Source organism: Podarcis vaucheri, assembly GCF_965113315.1.
Source record: "Podarcis vaucheri genome assembly, chromosome: 10".
Lineage (NCBI taxonomy): Eukaryota > Metazoa > Chordata > Lepidosauria > Squamata > Lacertidae > Podarcis > Podarcis vaucheri.
In genome coordinates, this window is record NC_138748.1 from 71,581,868 (window position 1) to 71,602,705 (window position 20,838).

The 20,838-nt window shown below is 44.1% G+C and overlaps 2 protein-coding genes across 8 annotated transcripts in view; one reads left to right on the plus strand and one right to left on the minus strand.

Annotated features, from left to right (window-relative positions):
* LOC309541459 (C-type lectin-like) overlaps positions 1-12,533 on the minus strand; it is a 37,121-nt gene extending 24,588 nt beyond the window's left edge. For 2 of the 5 annotated variants that reach the window (XM_082239342.1, XM_082239339.1), the window contains exon 1: positions 12,427-12,533. The gene's annotated coding sequence lies outside the window, so the exon portion shown is untranslated. Of the gene's footprint in view, positions 1-5,030; positions 5,155-11,271; positions 11,353-12,426 lie in introns of those variants that run through there. The other 3 variants (XM_082239341.1, XM_082239338.1, XM_082239340.1) reach the window with 2 other exon arrangements.
* LOC309541469 (regenerating islet-derived protein 4-like) lies at positions 12,459-19,181 on the plus strand (the record flags this gene model as incomplete). Of its 3 annotated transcripts, none has more annotated exons than XM_082239360.1 (5): positions 12,459-12,522; positions 14,438-14,538; positions 15,222-15,368; positions 15,912-16,023; positions 18,931-19,181. In XM_082239360.1, 5 exons carry the CDS (start codon positions 12,459-12,461, stop codon positions 19,008-19,010), a joined length of 504 nt encoding a protein of 167 aa, XP_082095486.1. In that variant the 3' UTR covers positions 19,011-19,181. The 3 variants fall into 3 exon arrangements, with proteins under 3 accessions (XP_082095486.1, XP_082095484.1, XP_082095485.1); XM_082239358.1 differs by lacking the exon at positions 12,459-12,522 and adding an exon at positions 13,670-13,785; XM_082239359.1 differs by lacking the exon at positions 12,459-12,522 and adding an exon at positions 13,676-13,758.
* Positions 19,182-20,838: the final 1,657 nt, after the last annotated feature.

Sequence of the window (20,838 nt, forward strand, 5' to 3'; positions counted from 1 at the left end):
ATATTTGGGAATATGGTTAACATCCAAAAATATTGATTTATTTCAAAACAATTATATACCGGTATGGAATGGAATTAAAAAAGATCTGGAGGTGTGGGGAAGGATGAAACTCTCCTTTTGGGGTAGAATTTCAACGATCAAGATGAGTGTACTTCCAAAGATGTTATTTTTATTTCAAATGATTCCAATAATTAAAGGGACAACGGTTTTTAAAGATTGGCAAAGAGTAATTTGAAGATATATCTGGCAGGGTAAAAAGCCAAGAATACAATTTAAGTTATTAACAGATGCGAAGGAAAGAGGAGGCTTTGCCCTGCCAGACTTGAAATTATACTACGAAGCTTCTTGTCTCTGTTGGTTAAAGGAATGGATAAAATTAAAAAACAACAAATTGTTAGATTTAGAAGGATTTGATAACAGATTTGGATGGCACACTTATTTATGGTTGGAGAAGAAGAAAAGTCATAAAGGTTTTGAGAACCATATTGTCAGCTTGCCAGCTGCACGCATTGCTGCACTTAGCAGAAAAACACTCCCGGCAGCCAGCCATAAATTCCTTTCTTTATTTTCTTCAGACAAGATTACATGCCGAATAAACAAAGCGACCCATCTCTCATGACGCGTTGCTCTAACTACTTTCTCTTTTCCCTCTCCCTCGAGACCAACAGAGCCAACGGCTCAGCCCCTTCCGTTTTCCCCTGTGATGTGGATCCCCTTCTCTCTGAAGCACCCCTTCCTCCCCAGACTCACTATCCTCTTCCCTGTCTTCTGAGGAGGACTCAGTACTGATCAGTGGGGATCGTTCCCTGTATCCTCTAATTTTTTCCTCCCTCACTGCCTGCAGTTCCCTGACACATATCTTCCAGAGATCTTTAATAGAAATATGGGATAGGTATAAAAACCTATTAGAACCAAAAGTTCCACACTGGTTGTCTCCATTAGAGGTTATGAGTGTAAAGAAAATTAATATGAGAGGGAATTGGATCACATATGGTGAATTAATAATTAAAGAAGGAGGAAAATGGAAAATGAAGCCATATGAACAAGTAAAAGAATATGTGTTTGATTGGTTGCATTGTTTTCAGGTAAATGAAATGTTCAAAAAAGATTTTAAAGAGAGTGGATATGCAGAAAAGGAATCGAAATTTCAAATAGAGATAATAAATAATGATTATAAGATATTGTCAAAAATGTACAAAATGTTGTTGAAATGGCATACAATGGATGAGGAAGTAAAGTCGGTTATGATATACTGAGCCAGAGACTTTGGATATAATATACAATTGGAGGATTGGGAAAAAGTATAGAATGAAAATATAAAATTTACAGCATGTACTGCGTTAAAGGAGAATATCATGAAAATGGTATATAGATGGTATATTACACCAGTTAAGTTAGCAAAAATGTTCAAAACATGTAATAAGTGTTGGAAATGTAAAGAAAAAGAAGGTGAAGGGTTTCTGGGAGATGATATATAATGAATTGAAAAAGACACTGAAATATACATTTGTAAAGAAACCAGAAGCCTTTCTGTTAGGAATAACAGGAAGTGAAATAAACAGAAGGGACTACAAACTTGAAATTGAATAAAAAGAAAGGACTGTAAACTTTTCCAATATGCAGTTACGGCGGCGAGAATATTAATGGCCCAGAAATGGAAACAGGAAGAACTACCGACCCTTGAAGAATGGAGAATGAAACTTATGGACTATGCAGAGTTGGACAAACTAACTGGGAAGATTAGATATCAACAGGATCACAAGTTCATCGAGGACTGGGGGAAATTTACTGAATATCTGAAAAGTATATGTGACGAACAAACAACGCTAGTGGGATTTAAAGATGTTTTGTGAGAGTTAGAGGAGTATTGTTAAAAGGGAACTGGATAGTAAGGGCATACTAAAAGGCAATATTAAATTTAAAGAATGCGTAAAGTATGTAAAAATATGGATGATTTGCAGAGAAGCTGATGGAAGTCTAAAAAGCCGGAATTTGTGAAATTTATTTGATATGATGAATTCGTATAATGGAAAATGCAATAAAAAATATTATTTAAAAAAAAAGAGTCTCCTCCAGCACCAGAATTCAAAAGCACCAATTGTTCGGTGATCAGCCTTCTTTATGGTCCAGCTCTCACTTCCATACATCACTACTGGGGAAACCAGAGCTTTAACTATACGGACCTTTGTTGGCAGGGTGATTTCGCTGCTTTTTAAGATGCTGTCTAGGTTTGTCATCTCTTTTCTCCCAAGAAGCAGGCATCTTTTAATTTTGTGACTGGAGTCACTTTCTAATATTCCTAAGAAGGTTTGCGTCATTTTGGTTTTTTTCTTGAAAAGGCTCTAATCTGAAAGAATCACCTGCCACCCGTCGTGTGACCCTTGTATTACAGTGTTGCATCAATAACTCCTGTTAGGCACACAAAATCTCCCAAACCATCACCCCATCTTGTACTCCTTGTTCAAAAATATTATTTCTCCATCCTCCAGAGGATTCGGCTAATAACTTCCCGGAAACGTTAACTAACGGCACACAGCTAAACCACTTGGCTTTGAATGAGATAGCCATCTCCACAAATCTGAAGCACAAATCACGTGGAAGACGGAGCAAGCTTGCTTTCTGCTGCTCTGCAGTGGAGGACCTGAACCAGTAGACTCAGATGATAAGAAAGGAGATTCTGACTCAACATTAGGAAGAACGTTCTGGCGGTAAGAGCTGTTTGACAAAGGAACAGACTCCCTGGTGGACTCTGGTTCCTTTGAGCTTTTTAAACAGAGCTTGGGTGGACACCTCTCATAGATGCCTCAGTTGCGATTTCTGTGTTGCAAGGGTTTGGACTAGAGGATCTTTGGAGAACTTTCTCATTCCACAATTCTACGATTCCATCAATATCTATGTTCACCCTGCTTTCCTCAGACCCCTTCTGCTTGTCAGATGCACTCGTGGGGAGCCTGTACTTTGCATTGGGGCATTTGGCTTTAAGAAAAAGATGGAAAGTTTCGGTGGTGGAACTGAAAAAGGACCTTGGGTCCACTTCTACAGTCTACCGTATTTTTCGCCCTATAGGACGCACTTTTCCCCTCAAAAAATGAAGGGGAAATGTGTGTGCATCCTATGGGGCGAATGCAGGCTTTCGCTGAAGCCTGGAAAGTGAGAGGGGTCGGTGCGCACCGACCCCTCTCGCTCTCCAGGCTTCAGGAATCTCTCCGGAAGCCTTAGGAGCCCACAGGAGTTCCCGTCAGGCTCCCTACGCTAGTGGATAGCAGCCTGCATCTTGAAGCCTGGGGCGCGCTGCACAGCGCACACCGGGCTTCGGTTCCCCGACCTGGTTTGGAGGATGGCGGCGGGGAGAAGCGCGCACCACAAGTTCGGGGGACAGCAGGGAGGCGCAGCGCACCATCCCGCTGTTCCCCAACCTGGTTTGGGCTTCAGACAGATATCCGCAAGCCTGGCAGCCCGAACTTTCTCATTCCACAATTCTACGATTCCGTCAATATCTATGTTCACCCTGCTTTCCTCAGACCCCTTATGCTTGTCAGATGCACTCGTGGGGAGCCTGTACTTTGCATTGGGGCATTTGGCTTTAAGAAAAAGATGGAAAGTTTCGGTGGTGTAACTGAAAAAGGACCTTGGGTCCACTTCTACAGTCTACCGTATTTTTCACCCTATAGGATGCACTTTTTCCTCTCCAAAAATGAAGGGGAAATGTGTGTGCATCCTATGGGGCGAATGCAGGCTTTCGCTGAAGCCTGGAGAGCGAGAAGGGTCGGTGCGCACCAACCCCTCTCGCTTTCCAAACTTCAGGAAGCTCTCTGGAAGCCTTGGGAGCCCACAGGAGTTCCCGTAAGGCTCCCTAGGCTTGCGGATAGCAGCCTACATCTTAAAGCCTGGGGCGCGCTGCACAGCGCACCCTGGGCTTCGGTTCCCCGACCTGGTTTGGAGGATGGCGACGAGGAGAAGCGCGCTTCCCCCCGCCGCCAGCCCCCAAGTTCGGGGGACAGCAGGGAGGTGCAGCGCACCATCCCGCTGTTCCCCAACCTGGTTTGGGCTTCAGACAGATATCCGCAAGCCTGGCAGCCCGGCGAGAAGTAGCGCCGGTCTCCCAAGGCTTGCGGAGAGCTGCCTGTTCTGGAGGCTGGGGTTGGTGGAAGCTCGGGCTTCCCCCAGCCCCGTGCTTGGCAGGGGGGAATATTTTTTTTCCTTCCCCCCCAAAAAAAAACCCTAGGTGCGTCCTATGGGCTGGTACACCCTATGGAGCGAAAAATACGGTATTTTGTGCAGAGCAGTAAGAAGATTTCACACAACCTTTCTCTCACCACCACCATTTACCACCATTGGTGAATATGCTGGTTCTTCCAATAGCCTCAGAAGATTACTATGAACGTTATCTGCATTACTAAAATCAGAAATATTTCCATTAAACCTAATAGGCAGGTTGTGGTGTTTTTTAAGGCTACTGCCAAGACAGTCTGTCTTGTTGCAGGCTGCTAATTTATTAAATGTGCGTTTCTTTGGCTTATTCTGATAAACTGGTCACCTGACCGTGAAGCTGTTTTTTGCCTTCTGGTACAGGGAGAAATTTCCTTATGGAATGAAGTATCTGAGCAATGAGCAAAAGATTGCAGATAAACACGACTACTGCAGTGATGTCCGTCCACCTGATGGACTCCTGGGTTGGGTTCTGAGTCGCTTCGGTGCATGTTCAGGAAATATAATGGAAGGCGGAAAATGTTATCTACATACATACATACATGCTCCATTAGAACCTGTGCTTTTTAATGCAAATTTGTTTGTGCTTGTTGTCATGTCCATTCCTTTCGGAGATCAAATAGCGCAGAGATACTTCACATCTTGCACAAAAGTAATAGATGTTTTAGTCACTCTGGCAAGCTAATCGGAGGCAGGACCACAGAGACGAGTAAATACCTCTCACAAGTTGCTCCGAAGGGAAGCAAGTCCACAAAGGTAACCCTGGGTCAATGGTTCCCAAAGTGGGCAGCAGCACCCCTTGTGGTGCGCAGTGGGATTACCTTGGGGGGGTTCAAAGAGGAACGAGGGGTGCAGGGAGGGGGGGGCGCTGAAGCCTAGTGAATTCAAACCAGACAATGGGAAACTTGCATGACTTCATGAAGCCCATCCATCGCATTAAGAATCGACTGAATGGAGAAGTTGTTTTGAATATGGGATCTCTCTGGTCTTTTGGCAGTATTCTTTTACAGCTTCCTTCCATAATAATAATAATAATAATAATAATAATAATAATAATAATAATAATAATACTTATGTATTTATTACTTAGAGAAAAAAAACCTACCAAACTTTTAGAAGACATCTGAAGGCAGCCCTGTTTAGGGAAGCTTTTAATGTTTAATAGGTTATTGTATTTTAGTGTTTTGTTGGAAGCTGCCTGGAGTGGCTGGGGAAACCGAGCCTGATGGGCGGGGTATAAATTATTATTATTATTATTATTATTATTATTATTATTATTATTATTATTATACCCTGCCGATTGGGCTGGGTTTCCCCAGCCACTCCAGGCAGCTTCCAACAAAAGATTAAAAATACATTAAAACATCAGTCATTAAAAACTTCCCCAAGCAGGGCTGCCTTCAGATGTCTTCTAAACATCAGGTAGTTGTTTATCTCCTTAACATCTGATGAGAGGGTGTTCCGTGGGGCGGGTGCCACTACCGAGAAGGCCCTCTGCCTGGTTCCCTGTAACCTCACTTCTCACAGGGAGGGAACCGCCAGAAAACCCTCAGAGCTGGAATTCAGGTCTGAATGATGGGGGTGGAGACGCTCCTTCAGGTATACTGGGCCGAGGCCGTTTCGGGCTTTCTTTCTTTCTTGCTTTTTTATAAAAGTTTTTATTATTTTTCAATACAATATACATATAATACCATATCAAAGGTTTATCACAAATTATATATTATGGAGTTTCTTCAGCTTATCTTTTTTTTTAAAAAAATCACATTTATTAAGTTTTCAAAGGGAAAAAAATTACATAAATAAAAAGATTAGAAGAAAAGACAAAAAGAAAAAAAAGAAAAAAAGAAAAATACAAAATACAGAAAAGAGATAAAAATCATTTAAAAAGAAAACACATCAATCTTTCCATGTGATACAGTGGTGCCTCGCAAGAGAATCTGTGATTCTCTTCGTCTAGCGGTTTTTTCGTCTTGCGAAGCAAGCCCATTGACGGATTAGCGGATTAGCGCTGTTAGCGCTATTAGCGGCTTTTAGCGGCTTATCTGCTGATCGGATCAGCTGATAAGCAGCTTAGCGGCTAAGAAAAAGGGTGGGGGAGGGGAAAAACCCGCAGGAACTCGCAAGGCATTGTCATCTTGCAAAGCAAGCCCATAGGAAATTCGTTTTGCGAAGCACCTCCAAAACGGAAAACCCTTTCGTCTAGCAGGTTTTCCGTCTTGCGAGGCATTCGTCTTGCGGGGCACCACTGTATACTCATATCCTTGCTTCCCTGACCTCCTCGCACCTCCCTTTTTTGTATTCCAATTCAGTTAGTTAATTCAGCAATTTCTTTCCCTCTTTGTTTTTATCTTAGTCCTTTAACTTAATATAATATAACTTTGAGTTCTGACCTGTTAAAAATCCATTTTTTCATACACCTTTAAAACATTGCTGCTTAAACCACTTAACTTCATTCTGACATCATTCTAACATTCATTAATTTTGCAATATTTCCGTAAATAGTCTTGAAATTTCTTCCAATCTTCTTCCACCGACTCTTCTCCCTGGTCTCGGATTCTGCCAGTCATTTCCGCCAATTCCATGTAGTCCATCACCTTCATCTGCCATTTTTCCAGAGTGGGTAGATCTTGTGTCTTCCAGTACTTTGCAATAAGTATTCTTGCTGCTGTTGTGGCATACATAAAAAAAAGTTCTGTCCTTCTTTGGCACCATTTGGCCAACCATGCCCAGGAGAAAGGCCTCTGGTTTCTTCAGAAAGGTATATTTAAATACCCTTATTGCTAAGCATTGGAAGACTCAAGATTTGCCCACACTGGAGGACTGGCAGACGCAATTGATGAACTACATGGAACTAGCCGAGATGACTGCAAGGATCCGAGATTTGGGAGAAGAAGCAATGGAGGAGGACTGGAAAAAATTTAAGGACTATTTGCAAAAGTATTATAAGTTATATGAACTTTAAGATGCCGTATGACTTGGAATGTTAGCCCCAGCAACGAGAGTGGATTATATATGAAATTGGATAATATTTATGAAAGAATCAAAGTTTAAATGGGTAAAAACGACAATATGCTATATTTTTAGAGTAAATGGAAAATAAGGGATTTAAACTTAAACTGCAATTGAAAGTACAAAGAAACACATGAAACAAGGGTATAATTTGCTGATAATTTTATTGTTAAGAATGCAGTATGTGGGAGATGCGGGGAAGTCCGATAGAAATCTGAAATAAGTTGCTGAAATGGTTGTGATTTTCTGTTTTTTCTTTTTTTCTATTTTCTATGCTCTTTCTTCTTTCTGTTTTATCTGTTTTATCTGTAATTTGGAAAAAAAGGTAATAAAAATTATTATATAAAAAAAACAAATAAATGCTTTCAGAACTGAAAATAAAATAAAATAAATAAATACCCTTTTCAGTTCGTTATAAATCATCTCCCAGAAAGCCTTCATCCTTGGGCACATCCATCAAAGGTGAAAGAATGTACCTTCAGTTTCCTTACATTTCCAACATTTATTATCAGGCAAATAGTAGATTTTTGCAAGCTTGACTGGTGTCATGTCCCACCTGTATATCATTTTCATAATATTCTTCATACCTGTGGTCCATAACTGTTCCCAGTCAGCCATCATTATGTTGTGTCCGACATCTTGTGCCCATTTAATCCTAGCAGATTTCACCGTTTCATCCTGTGTATTCCATTTCAACAGCAAGTGATACATCTTTGACAAAATCTTAGTTTTGGGTTCTAGCAATTCTGTTTCTAATTTTGATTTTTCCACCTGGAAGCCAATTTTCTTGTCCAAATTATATGCCTCCATTATCTCAAAATAATGAAGCCAGTCTCACACTTTGTTTTTTAATTTCTCGAAACTCTGTAATTTCAGTCTATCTCCCTCTTGTTCCAAACTTTCCCAATATTTCGGCCATCTGACCTCCATATTGAGCTTTTTCTGAGCTTTCGCTTCCATCGGTGACAGCCACCTTGGGGTTTTGTTTTCCAATAAGTCCTTATATCTTATCCAAACAATTAACAATGCTTTCCTAACAATATGGTTTTTAAATGCTTTATGTGCTTTAACCTTGTCATACCACAAATATGCATGCCACCCAAAAACATTATTGAAACCTTCTAAATCCAAAATGTCTGTGTTCTCAAGAAGCAGCAGCCATTCTTTCAGCCAGCAGAATGCTGCTGATTCATAATAAAGTTTAAGGTCTGGCAGGGCAAATCCGCCTCTTTCCTTTGCATCCGTTAATATTTTCAAATTTTATCCTGGGCTTCTTGCCCTGCCAGCCAAATCTAGAAATGTCTCTCTGCCACTTCTTGAAACAGTCCATCTTGTCCAAGATTTGCAATGATTGAAACAAAAATAACATTCTTGGCAATACATTCATCTTTATCACAGCAATTCGACCCAACAAGGAAAGCTTCAAGTTTGACCATATCTCTAAATCCCTTTTCACTTCTGACCAACATTTCTCATAATTGTCTTTAAATAGGTTTAAGTTCTTAGCGGTCATATTAACCCCCAGGTATTTTACTTTCTTAACCAGTGTTTAACCTGTCTCCTTCTGAAACCTCTCTTTCTCAATCGGTGTTAAATTTTTCTCAAGCACCTTAGTTTTTAACTTGTTCAACTTAAATCCTGCCACACGACCAAATTCCTGAATCAATTCTAATACTCTTTTAGTACTAGATTCTGGCTCCTGTAACATCAATACTAAGTCATCTGCAAAAGCTTTCAATTTGTACTGTTTAGCTCCGACCTGTATACCTTTGATCAAACGGTCCCTTCTGATCATGTTTAGCAGAACCTCCAGGACCAAAATAAAGAGCAATGGGGAAATTGGGCAGCCTTGTCGTGTCCCTTTCTCTATCTTAAATTCCTCTGTCACCACATTGTTAACTATTAGTTTAGCCTTTTGTTCTGAATAAATTGCACTTATACCATTTTCAAACCCTTGACCAACCCTCATCCCCTGAAGATTTTTCTTCATGAAACTCCAAGAAATATTGTCAAAGGCTTTCTCCGCATCTACAAAAATTAAAACAGCTTTAGTGTTAATATTCACTTGCAGCTTCTCTAAAATGTTAATTATATTTCTCGTGTCTGCCTGGGAGAAAGCCAGCTTGGTCTTTGTGTATGTCCTCAACCAAAACTTTTTTCAATCTATTAGCCAATATATCTGCAAAAATTTTGTAATCCACATTGAGCAAGGATATGGGGCGGTAATTCTTAAGTTGTGTCTTTTCAGACTCATTTTTGGGTATTAGTGTAAGATAGGCTTCCTTCCATGACTCTGGCGCTTTTTTCGCCTCCAAAATTTCGTTACAAACCTCCTTTAGTGGTTGAATTATCCAGTCCTTCAAAGATCTATAATATTTTGAGGTTAAAACTATAGGGACCTTTGTTGGCAAGGTGATGTCTCTGCTTTTTAAGATGCTGTCTAGGTTTGTCATCGCTTTTCTCCCAAGAAGCAGGCGTCTTTTAATTTTGTGACTGCTGTCACTTTCTACTATTTCTAAGAAGGTTTGCGTCATTTTTTTCTTCTTGAAAAGGCTCTAATCTGAAAGAATCACCTGCCACCAGTCGTGTGACCCTTGTATTACAGTGTTGCATCAATAACTCCTGTTAGGCACACAAAACCATCACCCCATCTTGTACTCCTTGTTCAAAAATATTATTTCTCCATCCTCCAGAGGATTCGGCTAATAACTTCCCGGAAACATTAACTAACGGCACACAACTAAACCACTTGGCTTTGAATGAGATAGCCATCTCCACAAATCTGAAGCACAAATCACGTGGAAGACGGAGCAATCTTGCTTTCTGCTGCTCTGCAGTGGAGGATCTGAACCAGTAGACTCCGATGATAAGAAAGGAGATTCTGACTCAACATTAGGAAGAACTTTCGGGCGGTAAGAGCTGTTTGACAAAGGAACAGACTCCCTGGTGGACTCTGGTTCCTTTGAGCTTTTTAAACAGAGCTTGGGTGGCCACCTCTCATAGATGCTTCAGTTGTGATTTCTGCGTTGCAAGGGTTTGGACTAGAGGACCTTTGGAGAACTTTCTCATTCCACAATTCTACGATTCCGTCAGTCTCCATGTTCACCCTGGTTTCCTCAGACCCCTTCTGCTTGTCAGATGCATTCTTGGGGAGCCTGTACTTTGCCTTTCGGCATTTGGCTTTAAGAAAAAGATGGAAAGTTTCGGTGGTGGAACTGAAAAAAAGACTGAGGACCTTGGGTCCACTTCTACAGTCTATTTTGTGCTGAGCAGTAAGAAACTTTAACACAACCTTTCTCTCACCACCACCATTTACCATTGGTGAATATGCTGGTTCTTCCAATAGCCTCAGAAGATTAATATGAACGTTATCTGCATTACTAAAATCAGAAATATTTCCATTAAACCTAATAGGCAGGTTGTGGTGTTTTTTAAGGCTACTGCCAAGACAGTCTGCCTTGTTGCATGCCACTAGTTTATTAAATGTGCGTTTCTTTGGCTTATTCTGATAAACTGTTCACCTGACCGTGAAGCTGTTTTTTGCCTTCTGGTACAGGGAGAAATTTCCTTATGGAATGAAGTATCTGAGCAATGAGCAAAAGATTGCAGATAGCTACGACTATTGCAGTGATGTCCGTCCACCTGATGGAATCCTGGGTTGGGTTCTGAGTCGCTTCGGTGCATGTTCAGGAAATATAATGGAAGGCGGAAAATGTTATCTACATACATACATACATGCTCCATTAGAACCTGTGCTTTTTAATGCAAATTTGTTTGTGCTTGTTGTCATGTCCATTCCTTTCGGAGATCAAATAGCGCAGAGATACTTCACATCTTGCACAAAAGTAATAGATGTTTTAGTCACTCTGGCAAGCTAATCAGAGGCAGGCCCACAGAGACGAGTAAATACCTCTCACAAGTTGCTCCGAAGGGAAGCAAGTCCACAAAGGTAACTCTGGGTCAATGGTTCCCAAAGTGGGCAGCAGCACCCCTTGTGGTGGGCAGTGGGATTACCTTGGGGGGGTTCAAAGAGGAACGAGGGGTGCAGGGAGGGGGGGGCGCTGAAGCCTAGTGAATTCAAACCAGACAATGGGAAACTTGCATGACTTCATGAAGCCCATCCATTGCATTAAGAATTGACTGAATGGAGAAGTTGTTTTGAATATGGGATCTCTCTGGTCTTTCGGCAGTATTCTTTTACAGCTTCCTTCCATAATAATAATAATAATAATAATAATAATAATAATAATAATAATAAATTACTTATGTATTTATTACTTAGAGGGGAAAACCTACCAAACTTTTAGTAGACATCTGAAGGCAGCCCTGTTTAGGGAAGCTTTTAATGTTTAATAGGTTATTGTATATTGGTGTTCTGTTGGAAGTCACCCAGATGGGCAGGGTATAAATAAATTGTTGTTGTTGTTGTTGTTGTTGTTGTTGTTGTTGTTGTTGTTGTTGTTATACCCCGCCCATTGGGCTTTGTTTCCCCAGCCACTCCAGGCAGCTTCCAACAAAAGATTAAAAATACATTAAAACATCAGTCATTAAAAACTTCCCCAAGCAGGGCTGCCTTCAGATGTCTTCTAAACATCAGATAGTTGTTTATCTCCTTAACATCTGATGAGAGGGTTTTCCGTGGGGCAGGTGCCACCACCAAGAACGCCCTCTGCCTGGTTCCCTGTAACCTCACTTCTCACAGGGAGGGAACCACCAGAAGACCCTCAGAGCTGGACCTCAGTGTCCGGGCTGAATGATGGGGGTAGAGACGCTCCTTCAGGTATACTGGGCAGAGGCCGTTTCGGGCTTTCAAGGTCAGCACCAACACTTTGAATTGTGCTCAGAAACGTACTGGGAGCTATTGCTGGTCTTTCAAGACTGGTTTTTTGTGGTCTCGGCAGCCACACCCAGTCACCACTCTAGCTGCCACATTTAAAGCAGAACATGAATGCCTAATGCTTTTGCTGGTGCAGATGCTTTTGGGTTCAGAAGTGGGAAACCATAGCTTTAACTATAAGGACCTTTGTTGGCAAGATGATGTCTCTGCTTTTTAAGATGCTGTCTAGGTTTGTCATCGCTTTTCTCCTAAGAAGCAGGCGTCTTTTAATTTTGTGACTTCTGTCACTTCTTACTATTTCTAAGAAGGTTTGCGTCATTTTGTTTTTTTCTTGAAAAGAAATTGTTCCATGGAGTTATCTGCCTAGCTACCTTTTCATTTTGTTCTTTCCTGGCAGGTAAAGATGGGACCAGGTGCTTCCTTCCATCTTCCCCTTCTGAGCTTCCTGGTCATCTCCTTTCTGCAAGGTACATCCTGGATGGGCTCCTATGGTGTTGACCCACAGCTTGAGGACTCCTTCATGCTTGCATCACCTATGACACTAACTGGTAGCTTAGTTTGACATGAACAAGCCTAGTCTTCACCAAGGCCAACTATCCAGACTGGTCCTACATGGGCCAGAAAAAAGCCAGGGAAGTCCCCAAATAGGAATTCTATCACAGGAGGGGAAAGGAAAAGGAAGACGGGGAGGGAATCAAATTGATTCCAAGCTGAAGACCAGGCGGAACAACTCTGTCTTACAGGTTCTGCGGAAAGAAATCAGATCCTTCAGGGGCCTGGTCTCATGAGAGAGAGCGTTCCACCAGGCGAGAGCAAGTGTTGAGAAGACTCTGGCTCTGGTTGAGGCTAATCTAACTTCCTTAGGGCCCAGGACCTCTAGGGTGTTGCTATTTATGGACCTTAAGGTCCTCCATGGGGTATAACGGGAGAGGTGGTCCCATAGGTACGAGGGTCCTAGGCCATAATAAAAGAAGTTCCCTTTTCATGCAGCACATATTTAAACTATAGAACTTGCTCCTTCAGGAAGCAGCAATGGCCACCAATTTGGATGGCTTTAAAAGAGGATTGGGCCAATTCATGGAGGAGAAAAGAGCTAGCAATGGCTGCTAGCAATGATGCCTAAGCCTCCACAGTTGGAGGAAGCAATGCTTCTGAATACCACTTGCTGGAAAAGGCAGGAGGGGAGAAGCCTCCTGTGCTTGAATCCTGCTTTGAGGTTTCCCACAGGCATGTGGTTGGCTACTGTGAGAGCAGGAGGTGTCAGAACCGGGGATGAAAAGCCAGCTGGCTCAGACCCAGCTGGAGCGCCTCCCCTCTCAGCCTTGCCGCTGCGGAGATCCATCAGTCACCCTCCTCTGACGTGTGTCTCCGACTCAAGCTGCAGTGCACACATTACTCAGCGGTGTAAACTGCACAACAGATCAGGCCCGAGGCATGAATACAATACTAAACTACGCATTTATTATACATAAATCAGGACAAAGAAAACGTGGCTTCTCTCCTTGCTGTTCTTCTCAGAGAGAGAAAACAAAAGCAATACGGAGCGGAAGTTCCGCTCACGCCAACAATCTGTGCTGGAATGTAAACAGACATGTGACATGTAACAATCCACATATCTGCAGCAAAGGGTGGAATGGAATTCCCAGCAGGAGGATGGACTAGTTCGGTGGCCTAATTCAGCAGGCTCTTCTTAATAGGAAAATGTGGGACATTCACTAGAGAAATTTGGGGTGGGTTATGTTTGGCGCTTTTATGTAAAGCCTCAGCGCCTAGGGCTTGCCGATCGAAAGGTCGGCGGTTCGAATCCCCGCGGCGGGGTGCGCTCCCGCTGCTCGGTCCCAGCGCCTGCCAACCTAGCAGTTCGAAAGCACCCCCGGGTGCAAGTAGATAAATAGGTACCGCTTACCAGCGGGAAGGTAAACGGCGTTCCGTGTGCGGCTCTGGCTCGCCAGAGCAGCGTTGTCACGCTGGCCACGTGACCCGGAAGTGTCTCCGGACAGCGCTGGCCCCCGGCCAATAGATGTGAGATGGGCGCACAAACCCCAGAGTCTGTCAAGACTGGCCCGTTCGGGCAGGGGTACCTTTACCTTTACCTTTATGTTTGGAAAAGTTCTGTGGTCACCACTAGAGTCTTTGAGTTCAACATTTTGCTGGTGAAAGTCCATCAGCCTCCAGCCAAAAAATTTCCCCTCTTTTCCCCTCAGCTGTTGGCTTCAGCCTTCACTGGTCTTCCATTAAAGGCAACCTTCCATTAAAGGTCTACTGCCCCCTATTTATGCCCTGAGTGGATTTCCCCACCTGCAGGAAACAGTTGTATTTCTGTATTCTGATCCACGAAGCCAAGCTCTCTTGACCACAGCTCATGTTTTCCCTCTTCTCTAGCCAGCTCAGCAGGTACTTCCTGCCCCACTGGCTGGATGTTCTTTGAGAAAAGCTGCTACGGACTCTTCATCCAGTTTCCCCTGAAGTTTACAGAGGCAGAGGTAAGGAGCAGGCCTGGGCCAAACCAGGGGGCGCAGTCTGAGAATGCTTTCAAAGTGTTCAAAAACTTCCTTCAGATGTTTTCTAAAAGTTGTGTATTTCTTTATCTCCTTGACATCTTCTGGGAGGGCGTTCCACAGCATGGGCGCTACCACCAAGAAGGCCCTCTGCTTGGTTCCCTGTAATCTCACTTCTTGCAGTGAGGGAACCACCAGAAGGCCTTCAGAGCTGGATTTCAGGGTCTGAGCTGGACAATGGGGGTGGAGATGCTCCTTCAGTTATACAGGGCTGAAGCTGTTTAGGGCTCCTCATCCATGTGGTGTGACATCATCAGCACATCAAACATTTCTCTCCCTTCCACCTGCAGCAGCCAATGGTGTGGCAGGGAGGGGGTGGGGAAGACATGGCATGATGACATCACTCCGGTCAAGGATAAGTCAAGCTGCCAGTTACAAGGCAGGAGGGAGCTGTAAATTAGGGTTCCCCTGTGCCAGTTTTCCTGCCTTCTGCTTACACCCTTCCTCTTGGGAATTAAGAATGCTGGTTTGGTGAAGAAAAAGATAAATGTCTCCTCTTACTGCTCAGAGTTGCACAATGACTGAGAAACTTGCTGAGATGTTCAACCCAATTCAAGTGGCATCTCCTGCTCTCTGAAGTGAAACCTTTTGTCCGTGATCTCTCCCAGGAACACTGCCAATCTTCTGGGGGAAATGGCCACCTGGCCTCCATCATGAATGCTCAAGAAATGTCTGTAGTGGCTGCATATGTCAAACACCTCTATAAAGCTGGGAAACCTGTCTGGATTGGACTGCACTCCTATGACCTTCAGAAGGTCAGTAGAAGCAACCTTGGCTTCTCCTTTCTATCAGTATTCTGAGTGCGGGAACTGCAGTCTATCTAAGGTCTATATTGCTTGTTTTATGTTGCCATGGCCGTTGGCTAGTGCGAATAAAGTTTACCTTATCTAAGGTGTAGCTGTAGAGCAGGAAGACGGCATTGTGCCCACCTGCTTCTCCTAAGAAGAATCTGATGGATCTGGCCAATGGCCCAATTAGTCTAGCATCCATCTAGCCCAGATGCCTGGGAGAAACATGTTAGCAGGATTCAAGCACAAGGGCCCTTTCCCTTCCCGTGGTTTCCAGCAACTGGGATCCAGAAGCTTTGCTGCCTCCAACAGTGGAGGCAGAACATAGCCATCCTGGCTAGGAGAAGCCCTCTCCTCCAGAATTGAGGAGCCTCACTTTTCTCCAGAAGCACCTCCTCACTGCCTGAGCAGGACCCTCCACCACCAATGGGCACAGTGTTAAGATTAGGGGAGGAGAGAGTTGTTGCTTATTCATCGGCAAAGAGTCCCACCTCTTTGGTCTTTCTACAGATCAAGGCATGGAAATGGACCGATTCCTCCATAATCTCCTATCACAATTGGGCACCTGGGCAGCCCTCACAAGCCAATGGGGATAAGCTGTGTGTCGAGCTGATGGCAGAAGGTGAGTTGGAGGCGTCACAATTTGCATCCAGGAGCAGGTGCTTTAAGGCAGGGGTCAGCAAACCTTTTCAGCAGGGGGCCGGTCTACTGTTCCTCAGACCTTGTGGGGAGCCAGACTATATTTTGGGGAAGAAGAAAAAAAAGAACAAATTCCTATGCCCCACAAATAACCCAAAGATGTATTTTAAATAAAAAGGGCACATTCTACTCATGTAAAAACACACTGATTCCCAGACCGTCTTCAGGCCGGATTTAGAAGGCGATTGGGCCGGATCCAGCCCCCGGGCCTTAGTTTGCCTACCCATGCTTTAAGGTATATTGAGGTGAGAATGATCCATTGTTTGGAGGAATAAAATGGTTAGTAGCAGACCTCTAAGAAGCCATGATCCCTATGTTATGTTATAAGGTCTTATATATATAAAATAAAAGTTCATAAATGTACAAGGCGAACACATACATAAGTATATAAACCACATGTCTGAAACAGTGCAGGAGAACAATCTTGGAGCCATTTTGACTCTCCCAAATTCACCTCAAATATTTCTCTGCAAGGAGGAAGGAAATGGGTTAGGGTTAGGGTTTTCCAATTGTCTTTGGACTGTAGGGGCTTACATCTTCCTGTAAATACACTCTGGCAAGTATCTGTTAAGCTGAGCACACTATCAATATGTGTAAGAGATTCAGGAAATACTGGTAAGTATTTACCATCTCAAAGGAATGGCCAGGCTAGCCAGAAAAGGCAATCAGATAATAAGGCATGACCAGGCAGACAGGAGAGAAGCAACACACTCAAATTTCTGCTGGTGATGCTTGTATGATGTTTTGGGGGGTGGTCTCTGGCTACAGGGTGGGCAATTTCCGAAGTCTATATAAGGGCTTGTGCACCATTGTTCTGGGTTCTTCTCCTCCCTTCCTGAGTGGAATGAGTGGGGGACCCTGTTGCAACAGCTTTAGTAAACATCAGGCTTACTAGCTGCTTTGCTTCTCAATATTCTCTGGTTGGCCTCTGTTATTTTCTCCTACGAATAGAGAACCCACATAGGGACTTTACATGGGCTCTTGGATACCCCATAAGGGGAAAAGGAGCAGGTTTTGTTCCTTATAACACCTACCACACACTTACAACTAAAGATGGACACATCACTCCATGGAGGTTAGATGCGAGGATCTTCAATAATAGCCAAACAGTAAATAAGATACGTCTCAGGAAGGTCCCCTCCCAGAGCCACAGCGAGGACTCTGAGGAGGAGGGGTGGCAGGCCAGGGGAAATAGAGGCTTGCTTGAAGCTCCTCCTGTCCTGGAATGCAGCTGGAAATTCCCAAGATAGTGTAGGTCAGATGGAGACAGGCCAGCCTTCAGAGGAACTGCAGCTTTTAGACATCACTCGGAGGAGGGTAGAGATTACCGTATTTTTCGCTCTATAGGACGCACTTTTCCCCCTCCAAAAATGGAGGGGAAATGTGTGTGCATCCTATGGAGCGAATGCAGGCTTTCGCTGAACCTGGAGAGCGAGGGGGGTCGATGCGCACCGACCCCTCTTGCTCTCCAGGCTTCAGGAAGCTATCCACCGGGTTCTGCAGGCTTGTGGATAGCTGCCTGCAGCCCGAAGCCCGGGGAGTGCGGTGCCGCGCACCCTGGGCTTCGGGCAGCTATCCGCAAGCCTTTGGAGCACGGCGCGAATTCCCGCCGGGCAGAAGGCTTGCGGATAGCAGCAAGCTCTGGGAGCAAAGATGAGGTTGTATGCAACCTCGCCCCAGCTCATGGACTCGTTCTGGGGGCTTGGGTGCGGGGGAAGCTCGGGCTTTCCCCATCCCCAGCCCGGCAAGCTCTGGGAGTGATGGCGAGGTTGAGCACAACCTCACCGGCTCTCCCGGAACCGTTCTGGGGTCTGGGGAAGCTCGGGCTCCCCCCGCCCAGCCCTGCGGCTAAAAAGGAAGCCAAGACAGTGAGCGGGATCCATCCCCCTCGCTGTCTTGGCTTCTGCCAAAGCCATGGACAGCCTCTGGGGGCTGTGGGAAAAAAATACCCCCCTTTATTCCCCCCCCAAAAAAACTAGGTGCACCCTATGGTCCGGTGCACCCTGTAGAGCGAAAAATACGGTAATTCAGAGAAGGAGGGACAGGCTGTTCCCAAGTCCCCATGGGCTAGCAGAAGGGGCAGAGTCCAGGCTTAGCATCAGGCCAACAGGAGGTAAGTCGGCCGATGGAGTATGTCCTGTTGGCAAAAAAACTGTCCTTCAGTTGGCTCAACGTCTTCACCAGAGGACTAGAGCTGGGGAGCTCGGAATGTAACTACTGTGTAAATACTAATAAATCTAAGCGCAATTAAACCGTCAGCTTGCTGCGTTCTTGGCAGGGGGGGAGAGACGTCTGGAATCCTGACAATAGGGAAAAATTATTAGACATAAGGCAAATTAATGAGAAAGGGCAAAGTACTCGAGCAATAATATGGGATACAATGAAAGCAGTGATGAGGGGAATTAGTATTAGGGAATCCAGTAAATTGAGGGGGTGGGGACAAAAAGAAGAAATGAAAAAGTTAGTGGAAGAAATTAGGACACTGGAAAACCAATGTATTAATGATAAAGATAAAAGTTTTTTGTCCTTTTTTTCTTTCTTCTTTAAGCATATAAACTTTGCATACATGCTGAAAATTATAGTGTAATAAGCCTTGTGATGTAATATGATAATGTTTACCGATGCAGCACAAGAATTTTAATAACTAAATAAAACTGCAAAAATAATAATATGAGTTTCATCATCATCATCATCCGCCCATCTGGCTGGGTTTCCAGCTGAAAGATCAACAGACAGACCATTCATATATCTGCAGACTACTCTGTAAATTATGAACTGAGAAGGGGCAATAGAAAAGTTTCATGTAAATAAAAAACCTCTTTTCTTCCAGATTATGTAGCATGGAAAGCTACGCCATGTACAGAGAAGCATCCCTTCCTATGCAGAGTTCCTTTGGAGAAGAAACGTTAAATCAGGATTTCAACATGTCCAGAATCATGGAGAAATGGAAATGTCCCAGAGGAGAGGTCCTTCCTTCCCAACAGCACAAGTCACCCAGTGTCCTGGCCCCCCAGAGTGCCTGAGGTTAAATGTCGTCTGTTCTGGGCTGGGTTGATACCAATAAACTCTCTCTTATGAGTACACGTGGCGCTTTTGAGTTTGTCAACTTCAATCTTCTTGCTGTGATTCCTGAATCGCAGGCGGTGGGACTAACAGGAGGATCATATGACGGAGTCCCGTAGAAAGCATTGACACATATCCGAAAGACATGTGCACGATATACAGCACACTAGCAGAGTCAGCGAAAGCAAATTTGTGCAGGAATTGTGGCATCAAGCATTTTATTATTTACAGAAAGAAAACGAAAGAAACATGGCAGGCTGTGTGAGCGGCTTCTCACACATCCTCTCTAGCCCTTAGCTGAACAGAGAACAAAGAGCGGAAGTTGTCAGCTTCACTTCCGCTCACACACACAGTGATAAGAAATGAAATCACCCGATCATGTGACCCCCTGCAATTGTGGCAGTGGAAAATACTAACATCCTCCCCTTTTTCCTTTGCAACTATTGCAGTGGCATCTAACACATTTGCAACATATGGTCAAACACGTTTAGTTGTTCCTCATTAGCAACCTTTGACAAAAGGTCGGCAGGAATTTCTTTTCCTGGATTGTTGTTGTTTAGTCCTGCCCATAGACCAGAGCACGCCAGGCACTCCTGTCTTCCACTGCCTCCCACAGTTTGGTCAAACTCATGCTGGTAGCTTCGAGAACACTGTCCCACCATCTCATCCTCTGTCATCCCCTTCTCCTTGTGCCCTCCATCTTTCCCAACATCAGTGTCCTTTCCAGGGAGTCTTCTCTTCTCATGAGGTGGCCAAAGTCTTGGAGCCTCAGCTTCAGGATCTGTCCTTCCAGTGAGCACTCAGGGCTGATTTCCTTCAGAATGGAGAGGTTTGATCTTCTTGCAGTCCATGGGACTCTCAAGAGTCTCCTCCAGCACCAGAATTCAAAACCATCAATTCTTCGGCGATCAGCCTTCTTTATGGTCCAGCTCTCACTTCCATACATCACTACTGGGAAAACCACATTTATCAATCCTTGTTTGATACAGCCTCTTGCATGAAATAACTTGATTTGCAAGTATTTGGTTCTTTGCTTACAACCTTCAGAATTTAGCAAAGCTAAGCAAGATTTGTTGTCCTGGTAAACCTGTACAGGACAAGATACATTCAATCTCATGGCACTTTTGAGTTTGTCACCTTCAGTCTTCTGTGATTCCTACATTGCAGGGGGCAAGACTAGATGACTCTTGGGGTCCCTTCCAACCCTACAATTCCATGCTTCCATGTTCCTCGTAGAGCTTCCACCATCTGAAGGAATGGGTTGAACTCCAATAAGGCTACACATCACTTCTGGTTTACAGAAATGTATGGTCATCCTGTCATTTTGGCCTGAGTTAAAGGTAAAGGGAGCCCTGACCATTAGGTCCAGTCGTGACCAACTCTGGGGTTGCAGCGTCATCTCACTTTATTGGCTGAGGGAGCCGGCGTACAGCTTCTGGGTCATGTGGCCAGCATGACTAAGCCGCTTCTGGAGAACCAGAGCAGCGCACAGAAATGCCGTTTACCTTCCCACCAGAGCGATACCTATTTATCTACTTGCACTTTGACATGCTTTCAAACTGCTGGGTTGGCAGGAAAAGGGACCAAGCAACGGGAGCTCACCCCGTCACGGGGATTTGAACCACCAACCTTCTGATCGGCAAGCCCTAGGCTCTGTGGTTTAACCCACAGTGCC